This window comes from Arachis hypogaea, chromosome 15 (genome assembly GCF_003086295.3).
Source record: "Arachis hypogaea cultivar Tifrunner chromosome 15, arahy.Tifrunner.gnm2.J5K5, whole genome shotgun sequence".
Classification (NCBI taxonomy): Eukaryota; Viridiplantae; Streptophyta; class Magnoliopsida; order Fabales; family Fabaceae; genus Arachis; species Arachis hypogaea.
In genome coordinates this window covers 130394052-130405771 of record NC_092050.1, presented here as the reverse complement: position 1 = coordinate 130405771, position 11720 = coordinate 130394052, and the positions used below count along the sequence as shown (strand labels likewise).

The window sequence follows — 11720 nt, the reverse complement described above, 5'->3', positions numbered from 1 at the left end:
CTCTAACCACGCTGTGCTCCGTTCCAAATGAATCCATCTGAAACATGATACAGTGAAAAAATTTACATAAGTAACTGTAATTGAAACATGCATAGTGAATATAATCTCCGACAAGAACCATAAATATTTACCTCATGGCAACTGGTATCTCAGCAGGTGGAAGGATATGTCTCGGTACGGGCGCAATACACGGCATTCGCTCCAATGCCCAAACAAATAACAGATTAAGAGCGCTATTCATCTCCTTCGTATCATATCGTGATGCACGGCATAGTGCTCTGTAAAGATGTGCGAGACATGCTGAATCCCAACTATAAGTATGGATCCGCTCGAAATCGCAAAGCAACGGTAGATACTTCGCATGGGCGTATGCGGTCGACTTATCTGTGAATAGGGTCGACCCTAACATACAGAAGATCTGACATCTCACGTATCTCCTTATGGACTCTTCAGTGTCCAACGGCTCCGCATCTCTGATACGTCGAACCCAACCAAGCTTTATATAGGATTTCGAATTACGACTGAGTACTGGTTCACGTCCGAATATTGCCATGCTCTGACTCTGAACGAAATCACTACTACTGTCAGTCCATCCACTCACAGGCTCTCCATCAATGGGTAAGCCAAATATATGTACGACATCTTCCAATGTCACTGTAACCTCACCCATCGGCAACACAAAAGTGAGTCTCCGGCCTCCACCTTTCAACCAGAGCAGCTAACAATGGGTGAAATTCTCTTATCATCCCAATCCTAGATACGTGGTAGAATTTCGTGGCGCGTAAATAGTTTTCGACCCTCGGGTTCCAACTCTGTGGCGGATCCAGTTTACACACCAACAAATTTCTGTTAGGCTGCATCAACAAAAATATATTTGTTATATTAGTTATAAATATTCATTTATTAATAAACAAATATTAGCATATCTATTTGTATGTGATCACTTCATTTAATAATATTATTTATTTTAATATTTTATTTGTTAAAATAATTAACGTGCAGTACATTACGAGTACCATAGTTAAAATAATTTTTTTTCGTGCATCAAAAGCATATATTTCTCTAATATTATTAATAACAACGTATATATTTTTCTAATATTTATTTATTACTTTAACATTTATATATTAAAATTTTGAATATGTTCAACATATATATTTATTTATTTTACAGAATGTATATTTTATTTTACTATGGTATTATTTTTATATTTTTATCGTAGAAAAAATATTTTTTTAAAAAATTTTTAGTATATTGTATCATATAATGTATATTTTATTTTAGTATTTTTATAACATAAAATTAATTTAAAATTAACAAAAAAAAAGAAATTTAAATACACAATAAAAATATAATTTAACAACTTACATAAATTGGATGATCCAAATAATTTATAATATATTTTTTCGGAGTATTATAATTACGAATCATTTTTTAAAATAAATACAAAATAATATTTTTTTCTGCCTATTTTTCCACTCTTTCTCCTTGTAGAGCAGCAACACCCTTCCCCTCTTAGTTGAACCGCAACCCCCCTTCCCCTCTGCTTCACACACTAATGTTTTTCTTTCCTCTCACTAACACACTTTCTATACATTGCAGTTGCGGGAGGCTCTTTATATAGAGCAACTTAGGCCACGCTTGCTGTTTACTGGGATGAGATCTGTCCCCTGCATGGCAGCAGCTGCAACACACCCCCGTGGTACAGGCACATCGGGATTCCGCAACGCCAGCTCCACCACGCCCCTGCGTGGTGCCAAATCCTTGCATGTCCGCCGCGTTACCATGCCCCCGGCGTGCTGCTGGGGTGCTGACATGCTGCTGAGGAGCAGGGACACCACGTCCCTACGTATTGACCGAAAGCTCCACCGTCCGGTAAATCACCCCACCTTCCAATATCCTTCCAAAACACCAACTTCTTTCTCATAACAAAAATAATTTTCGAAGTTAAGCCAGACTAAACACAAGATTTTTGATAAATCGCCTAATTTTTTCATTCCTAAATATAAGTAGTAAGAAAATATAAAAATATTAAGAACAACTCCAATGAACAAAAAATTGAGACCCTATTTCTGACAGGTACAGGAACTCACCGATGGAGGAATGAGAAAAAGAGTTTCTGCACAGATTTTGAAGAGAATGAGTCTCTCTGAACAGGGACTCATATTGTCCAATAAAAATAAATAATTAATTAAATAATTATATAAAATATTAATTAATTAAATAATTATATTAAATAATTAAATGGTAATTAATTTAATAATAATTATAATAATTAATTATATTAAATAATTATATCTTTATTTAATTAATAATTTATATTAATTATTTATGGTTTTTTTTGTATTATGTAATTTTACAAATTAGGATAATCTCGAATTATATATTGTGTATTTATTGTTATATACAAATTTTTTTAATATTAATATCTTTTAATAGTGAATTATTCTTAAATTTATAAATTTAAATAATATTATTGAAAAAAATAATTACATTAATTTTAAGTATTTTAATTAATTAATTAAGTGGGACCACAATAGGGACTAAAGTTAGTTCTTCCTAATGGAGAAGAAAGAGATGGTTTGAGTTCTTATTTACTATTTATGACGCAAAAGTTGATGTGGAGTTACTTTTTATGACAGGTGGACCACAAATAGGAATTGGGATGAGTTTCTTACTGGTCTAATGAAAAGTTCAATTTATTTTTATTTTTATTAAATTTTTATAATTATATTTTTTAAATTTATTAGTTAAAAAATTAAAATTTTTATAATTTATTTTAATTTATTATTAAATAAAATATAAAAATATTAATTTTTATGTTTTAATTTTTATATTCCATTCTCGATTTTTTTTTTTGTCTTTATCTTATTCTCGAATAACAGCCTAGGAGACTGATTATCTTGGTTGTTCTCTATTCAAGTATTCATACTTTGGTATTTTGCGGACTATGCATGTCAAGAAGTCTGTCAGATTGAATTTCTGATTTTCTGACTCGAAAGTTTAATTTAAAAAAATTCCACCACATCCAAATCATAGGATAAATTTTATCCGAAATATGATTTGCCCCTTATAATTCTCCCTGCACGTCGCACGCAATCATCCAAATTGTTGCCAGTTCCAACATTCCTGAAACCCTATCAAAATTCAAAAATAATGACTCCGAATAATCCCCATTCCCATCCACCCCCCGATCCCCGCCGTCCCCTATCATTCCCAGCGGTCCACCCCTCCGACACCATCTCTCCTGCCACACTCCTTTCCTCCCTTCTCACCCTCTCCCAATCCATCCTCAACACCACCACCTTCTTCACACAACGCCGCAACGCCCGTGAGGCCACGCGCCAAGTCTCCCTCCTCCTCATCTTCCTCCAAGACCTCCACGCTTCCCTCCTCCCAAACGACGCCGTTCCCTCCCTCTCCGACCTCCACTTCTCCTTCCAGAATCTTCACTTCCTCTTACAAGATTGCTCCCGCGAAGGTGCCCGCCTCTTCATGCTCCTCAAGTCCCGCCACGTGGCATCCCAATTACGGTCACTCTTTCGCACTATCGCTGCCACCCTCGACGCGCTGCCCCTCCACGTCATCAAAGTTTGTTGGGAAGTTAGAGAGTTAGTTGAGTTAGTTAGGAAGCAAGCCAGGAAAGTCACCTTCGAACTCGATCCGGAAGACCAAACGGAAGCCCAACGAGTTAACTCGGTTTTGCAGCAGTTCGAGAGAGGAATCGAGCCTGATTTAAACGCCATGAAGCGAACCCTCACCTACCTCGAAATCAAGACATGGATCGATTGTAACAGAGAGGTGAAGTTTCTAGAAGACGTGATGCTCTCTTCCGCGTCCTCTGTTTCCGACGAAGAAGAGGTTTCCTTGTTGAGCGGTTTGATTTCGTTCTTGTGTTACTGCAGAGGAGTGATATTCGAAGACGTTGATTTCCCGTCTCTTCATGAAAATTCCCAATCCGAGGGAAGGAGCAGCGGTGGCAGTGAAGAGTTGAGCTGCGAGAAGCGGCCGCCGGAGGATTTCCGGTGTCCGATCTCACTGGAGTTGATGATTGATCCGGTGACTACTTCCACCGGCCAGACTTACGACCGCATCTCGATTCAGAAATGGCTTAAAGCTGGAAACAGAGTGTGTCCCAAATCAGGGGAGAGGCTCACCAACACAGAGTTGGTTCCAAACACGTCACTGAAAAGGCTCATCCAACAATTCTGCGTTGATAATGGCATCTCGGTAGCCAAGCCAAGCAACCGGAGTCACCACCGCACTGGAGTATCAGCCGAGGCTGGTAGTCCAGCAGCGGCGCACGCCGTACAGTTCCTCTGCTGGTTTCTTGCCCGGAAACTCGCCTTTGGAACAGAGGAGCAACAGAACAAGGCTGCTTACGAGGTTCGCCTGCTCGCGAGGTCTAACGTTTTCAACCGGACGTGTTTGGTTGAGGTTGGGACCGTGCCGCCTTTGATTGATCTTCTTAGCACCGGTGACAGAACAGTGCAAGAGAATGCAGTTGCTGCACTGTTGAAGCTCTCGAAGCATAGCAGTGGCCAGCAATGTATAATGGAGAGCAGGGGTTTGGCGCCAATTCTCAAAGTGCTAAATAGAGGGCTTAGTTTGGAAGCTCGCCAAATGGCAGCTGCTACCATATTCTATCTTTGTTCCGTGAAAGAATTTAGGAAAATCATTGGAGATAATCCGGAGGGGATTCCCGGTTTGGTGGAGATGATCAAAGAAGAAAGGAAAACAATCCATTCTTGTTTTGCTGGCAAGGATCGGCTACATAGATCAGAGGATGCTATAATGTGTGGGAAAAAGAATGCTGTGGTTGCGATTTTTGGGCTGCTCTTACATCCCCAGAATCACTCAAAAGTGCTGGCAGCCGGAGCGGTTCCTGCAATTGTTAGAGTGTTATCTTCTTCCTTGGACAAAGCTGGTCTCGTCACGGATTGCCTAGCAGTTCTAGCTGCATTGGCCGAGACAACCGAGGGAGCAAGGGCCGTGTTAGAAGCTGAGGCATTGCACTTGATCATTTGGATCTTGAAGTCCGAAACCTCGCGTGTGGCAAAGGAGCACTGCGTGTCGATTTTGATGTCTCTTTGTGTCCATGGTGGTTCAGGGGTTGTAGCTTTTCTTGTTGCGGAATCTTCAATCATGCCTTTGCTATATTGGATCATCACTGATGGTACCCCTCATGCTGCAAAGAAAGCACGCTCCCTCATCAGAGTTCTACAGGAATTCAATGAACAAAGAACTTCTGGATTGGTTGGGTCCTCATCAGTTTTGCGACAACCATTGATTCATATGAGTTAGTTAGAAAGCTTCTTCCTCCTTATACTTTGTAAATTCTAAACGATATAGATATGTGAAATTAGCTCCGTGTTTTTGAAGAGCTAGTTTCAATTAAGTACATAGCATTATACTCTACTTTTCTGCTGCTTTTCCATACACACAGACTCATGTTAGATATAATGATTCTATGTTTTAAAGTGTCAAATTTGTAGCCCATGTTATATTATACGAAATAAGGTCTAAGGTTTGAAGACTTAGAGCACATGGTTCTTGTGATATTAGTGCAGTTCAATTCAATATTCGTTTTTTTTTTTTTTTTTCAGTTTTTATTTTATTGCCATGAGGCTTCGTTTCGAAGGGTCTATAAGTTTATGGTGAAATATTCCTTCAAGTGTGTGAATTCATGCAAGTATATACCTCTTAAGTGTTTTAATCTAAACTTGTTTTCTATAGTCAGATGGATAGATGCCAATTACTTTTCTTTTCTGTCTCTATTGCACTTCTGTTCCATTTTTTCAGTCAAGAAGCCAAGTGTTTTATAAGCGGTGCACAGTTAGGTTGGCCTGGTCTTAAACTTTATCAGAAATGAAATCTGGGTGAAGTAATTTAAAATTTCTATTCTACGATTCAAGTTCTTTTACTTTTTGCTGTTATTCCTAGGAAGAATTATTTATTTTTAAAGAAAAAAAGAAAACACGGATCCCTTTTGTTACAAGGAGTGGAGTGTGAAGATTCTTTTATTGTTGAAGGCAATATTGGAAATAAAAATGGAATAAGTATTTGTTTTTCTAAGTTGTTAGGTGGTTACGTTTTGGTGTTGGTTTGTTGATTTTTCTGTCACTTTGTATTGAGTTCTCTTATTTCAAAAAAAAAAAAAAAAAAAAAAAAACCACGGATGTATCCAAATGATGTATCCAACCGATCAAAGTTTTCACTACAAGTTTCATGTCATATTGACCATGTTTGAAATTTTCTAAAATATATATTCAGTTTTTTCTTATAATCATTGCCATTTACAACGAGAGAAAGTTGATTGCTTTTTCATCAATATTTTTAATAGTTCACATCGAACCACATCAATAACTAAAAATGGGGTGAATTGAATTATCAAAAACTTGGATAAGTTTTTAAAAATATATGAAGCAAGCAATATAAACAAATAAATAAATTAAGAATAAAGGAAAAATAGTCCGTTAACATTTAATGTGTGTTTTTGAGAGACATATAACTTTCTAACCAAAATTAAATACTTGTCAAGCCCAACTAGTCATGATTGACCCAAAGCGAAGTCTATTCCCAGACAAGACTAACAGACCCAAATCCAAAGTAAAAAAAAAAAAAAAAGGAAAACAGGATGTTAGGAATTGAATCGACAAGCATGTAACTCATTAGTAGATGCTATTAGGAGTTTAATGCTAATGTTAGTACCAAGGTTGCAGAAATCCAATTGTGATTAGCTCGTGATTAAATCGATTTAATTAAATATAAAATAAAATTATTAAAAATTTAAATAATACTAAAATTTAAAATCTTATCATTTTATATAATAATTTATTTATATTTTATCATTAACCATTCATAAATTTATAAATTCGAATTTAAATATCAAAATTTATAATTTTTTATTGTTACAACACTTACAAAGTCCCAATGAGAAGGTAAAGCTAACAGATACAGCACAATAACATGTAAATCAAAACAAAATAATCAAGGATGGAGTCCGACTAATTATTTAGAGGCGCGTTGTTTAATAATTTACTAAAAATATTTTATATTACTATTTCTATTGATAAAATTAAAAAAAATTAAATATATAATCTCAATCAAAGTAAGACAATAATATATAAAAGTTACCACTTACAGTTTTGTATCATGAAAAGGCTATTCGACGTTTTTTTCTATTTTTAAAATCATCTATAATTGAATTTGTGTCAAAAATAGCTGCTAATTCTTTTTCTATATAGATGACCAAATTGTCTGCAAAAAATTCATCAGTCATCTTACTTCGGAGTCTTGTCTTAAATATTTTCATTGCTGAAAAAACTCTTTCTGTTGTTGCTGTAGACTCTGGTAGAGTCAAAACAAGACGTATTAATCTATCAACCATGTGATAAGTTCTTGATTTTTCCGTTTCTTGTAACTTGTTGCACAATTCAAAAAGTGTACCAATGCCTTTCAAATAATTTGGTATATCATGCTGATAATGTTGTAACTAAGATTTCAAAATGGTAGATACTACAATGAAGATTTTATAATTGTCTTCATGTGAATATATTTCTTTTTGACCCTTGGATGATGGATTGTATGGTTAGATTTTGATATTTATAAAAGTGTTATTTTTGTTTAAAATGTGGCTAAATAAATAAACCACACTTTTAACAAAGCATCTTCATGAGAAGATATTTTTGCCATCTTCATTGTAGTATCCACCTTTCAAAATATTTAGCTCATTAGAAGGAAAGTCAAAGGGATAAAACTTCTCTGCTAACTTGCTAATTTCTTCAATATTAAATGATTTGAAATTATCCTCAGGATCCAAAGCACAACTCAAAGTCAAAAGCTCTATTGTTTACTCATTAAATCTACTATTCAACTCTTGTATTTGAGAGTCAATTGTTGCCAAGAATACATTTATTCGATAATGATGCTCAACTGTCACACTTGGTTGACGAGATCGACCTCTTCCAAAAACATATTGTACACTCATATTAGGGACTTCAAATTCATGCTTTTCACAAAAATCTTTAAAGTTGTTGCACAAGTATCAGTGACATGCACAAGATCAAAGAATCTCTCTTTAACAAAACCATCTAGAGTAACAAATCTCAAAACAATGGTCATTTGCTCTTTTTTAGATTCATCTCTAACTTCATCAACAATAATACAAAATTTGGCATCTCCAATCTCTTCTCTAATTGAATTTCTCACCTTAATAGCAAGAATATGTAGAATTTCTTTTTGGACATCATTTGAAGTATACTTAGCATTTTTTTTGGAGCATTTTTCAAAACATTCTTTTTCACTCTTTTATTGTAAGATCTAAAAAATTTCAACATTTTCAAAAAGTTACCTCTGTTGCTTGAACTTTGGCTTTCATCATGTCCTCTGTATCCGCAGCCTTGAAATGTCAACCATCTAATGCAATCTATAGATGCTCCTAGTCGAATTCGATTCTTTTCAATCTCTTCTGATATTTGTTTATGAAGAAGTTTGTCGATATGTTGTGATTGTTTCATCAAATCATCACATGATTTCAGCGCCTTATGATGGAATGGTTGGGACCTTTGCTAATGTGATTCAAAAGATCACATTCTTTTTCACTATTTACTTTCTTCCAATTTCTGAAACCATTCTCAATAAAAGCATTTGAACCCGTATTGATTGAAGGTTCCTTAGCAAAAAGAAAGTATGGAAAACAATATATAGCATCATCTTCTATAAAATATTCTAACCAAGATGGGAACAATTTAAACCATGAAGCTTGAAAGCGACAATGACTTTTATCACTAGAAAATGGATAATTATCAAGAATTGGTTGATTTGGCCCAACTTTAATATAAGCCTGACGGATTTCATCTCTTTTATTTGGAGGAAACTTTCAAATCATTGGTCGCATTCCAGGATCTCTTTCCGAACGAAAAACATCCAGTTGATTTGGAAGAAGTTGTGGACGCTTTGAACTATTCAATGGAGAACTTGAAGTAATGAAGTTTGATGACCCCTTAAGTATCGGAGTAGTAATAGTAGAAGCATCTTCATTCTCTTGATCTTTTCTTTTAAAAAATGTATCAATGGTTTTGAACTTACTCATAATTCAAATGGCCAAATAAGTTCCTATAATTAAAAATATATTTAGCAAAAAGTGTAAATTACAATCTAAATCTTTATAAAATATAAAAATTATATTTCAATTCAAAATAAAATATTAAAATTCAGAACAATAATACTAATATAAATAATATAAAATTATAATTAAATAGTTAACTAATAAAAAAATAAATATACAAACTAACATATAATAACATAAACTTAATTAACAAATAATAATAAATTAAACAAATAACTAAATATATAAAAAAACATAAAAAATAAGACAAGATTAACAGAAAAATAATAAAAAAAATATAAAAAAATTACAATACTAGATTAAATACAATTCATTTATTCTATTTTTGTATGACTATGTCTCTTTATTATTAGTTTAATAATTTTTTTGGAATAAAAAAGAATAAAAATAGAACATTTTTTGAAAAAGAGAAGTGAAGAAATACTTATTGAATTATTATCTTTTTTTTTTTTAATCTGCAAAAAAAAAAAAAAGCAAGAGTTAAAGAGGTAAAAGATAAAAAGATTAAAGAGATAAAAAAAAAAGAAGAATAGAAAAAATTGTTACCTGAAATTCTGGAAAGTAAAGGCAGAAAGGGAGAGGGACGCTGGAAAATAAAAAAAAAGGGGGCTGGGAAAGTTTTGGAACAAAAAAGGAGGGGGTTGGAAAATAAAAAAAAAGAGAGCGGGGAATAAAAAATGGACTATTGGACTGAATTTTTTGTATGAATTAAAAGGGGTTGGAAAAGTTATAAAACAAAAAGAAAGAGGGGCTGAAAAATAAAAAAAAAAGAGACTAGACTATTTTTTTTAATAAAAATTAAAATTTTGAGGGCCATTGCCCCTTTACTTGTATGTATCTCCGCCTCACTGTGCAACCTCATCAATCACATTTCATCGTATCAAAAAAACCTACTAACCCATTCAAGCCCTTTCTTATATTTGCTAACAACCCCATAGCAACTCCCATCTAACTTCACCCACGCAACCTTAAATCTATACACCAAGTGGCACTCGTATGAAAATTATATATATCTCCTCTATTAGGCATATATCCACCCAAGTGATTACCAACCCACACAGCCACAACACCAAAATATATGTCCTCCAAAGGATCACCACAACCCTGAGTAAACGAAGAAGAAAGCAGGGATGAACGCAAGGTCAGAGGCAAGGAGCTTACCGTAGATGACACCAAAGAAGAAGCAGATATGTCACTCACAACAGAATAGTTAAAAAAAACGTAAAAAAATTCATCAATTATTTTTTGTGTTCCTTCTTATATTGGACTCTTGATTTTATACTCCTAATTTTATATTTGTGAAAACATCTCCAACCACTTCAATTTTAGTAAAACTCTGTGATTGCAAGATGCTAGATAAAAATTCACCAGTTACATATTTTCTTGTATCCAATTCTTACTAAAAAAAATTTAATTTGACAGTATCCTTTCTCTCCTCCATTTACATACAATCTCATTGAAGTCTCTCATAAAGACGGACATAACCCTGTAATATAATTAAATTCCTCCCACACATCAAATTTCTCTTCTCTTGTATGAGTTCTACACATCAAAGTGAGATTATTTTTAATAAAATCCGTTCAACACACCACTAAAACTCCTCTTTATGACAACGACTCATTTTAAATATTATTTCATCCCAAATTAACAGTAAACCACTTGAGGCACCCTCCGACCCAACGTATTCTCATCCCATAGCATTACTTCCCGATTTTTTATTACATCAAACTTCGTCACTATCTGCCATTTAATCTCAAACAAGCCTAACGTATTCAATTTAAATTTTTTCTTGAGGTTTTTGACCATGTTCAATTTTTCATCACCCATTAATTTCCTAACATTCCAAGAACAAATTATTTTAATAAATTATTACACACCTTTTTTTTTGGGCCTGCAACGTCTTGCTTTCTCTTTCTATTTTGTCAATCTTTTTCTGAGCAATTTTTTTATTCTGTACTTGGAGAATAGTCATAGGCTTGTTTGGATGAACTTTAAAAAAAAAGATATTTTTTTGGATGAACTTCTAAAAGTAATTTTATGTTTGATATCTCATGCAAAAAGATTTTTTTATTTATCAATTATGTTTGGATATAACAATATAAGAGTATTTTTTGTTTATTTATTACATGAAAAATATATTTTTTTTAAGGAAAAAAGATCTTTTAAAAAAAGATGTAAATTACAGCTTTTTAAAAATATGATTTTTTTTATTTTTTTAGTACTCTTACTTTTATTACTAGAAATTTGTCAAATACGCTAAAAAAAATATCTTTTTTTTTTCATTAAAAATATTTTTTTTTATCAAGATAATAACACCCAAACAAGCACATAATATCATCTTATTCATTGTATAAAATTGCACCTGATTTCAAACCCGAGGCACTAAGTTTTTCTATTTTCAAGAATCTGTTCCTCCAAAATACTATCTATGTTTCTCCTTACTTCCTTCATTCTTGTCCGAACCACCATCATCAACCACCCTACTTCTTCATCGTGTTCCGATAGCTCCCATGTCCCTTTGTCAATGTTGTTCCCTTTATGCCGGAATCATTCACAATGTCATCTCTATCACCCGTTCCCTCATCAACGT

General features: G+C 33.7%; 1 protein-coding gene across 1 annotated transcript; it reads left to right on the top strand.

Annotated features, from left to right (window-relative positions):
* Positions 1–2818: 2818 nt before the first annotated feature.
* On the top strand, positions 2819–5545 carry LOC112750697 (U-box domain-containing protein 18-like). The gene has a single exon (XM_025799511.2). The coding sequence runs from the start codon at positions 3157–3159 to the stop codon at positions 5302–5304; it is 2148 nt and encodes a 715-aa protein (XP_025655296.1). The 5' UTR covers positions 2819–3156; the 3' UTR covers positions 5305–5545.
* The last annotated feature ends 6175 nt before the right edge of the window (positions 5546–11720 follow it).

Coding starts and splice junctions, on each gene's coding strand:
- LOC112750697 (XM_025799511.2), top strand. CDS start 3,157: ATGACTCCGAATAATCCCCATTCCCATCCACCCCCCGATCCCCGCCGT.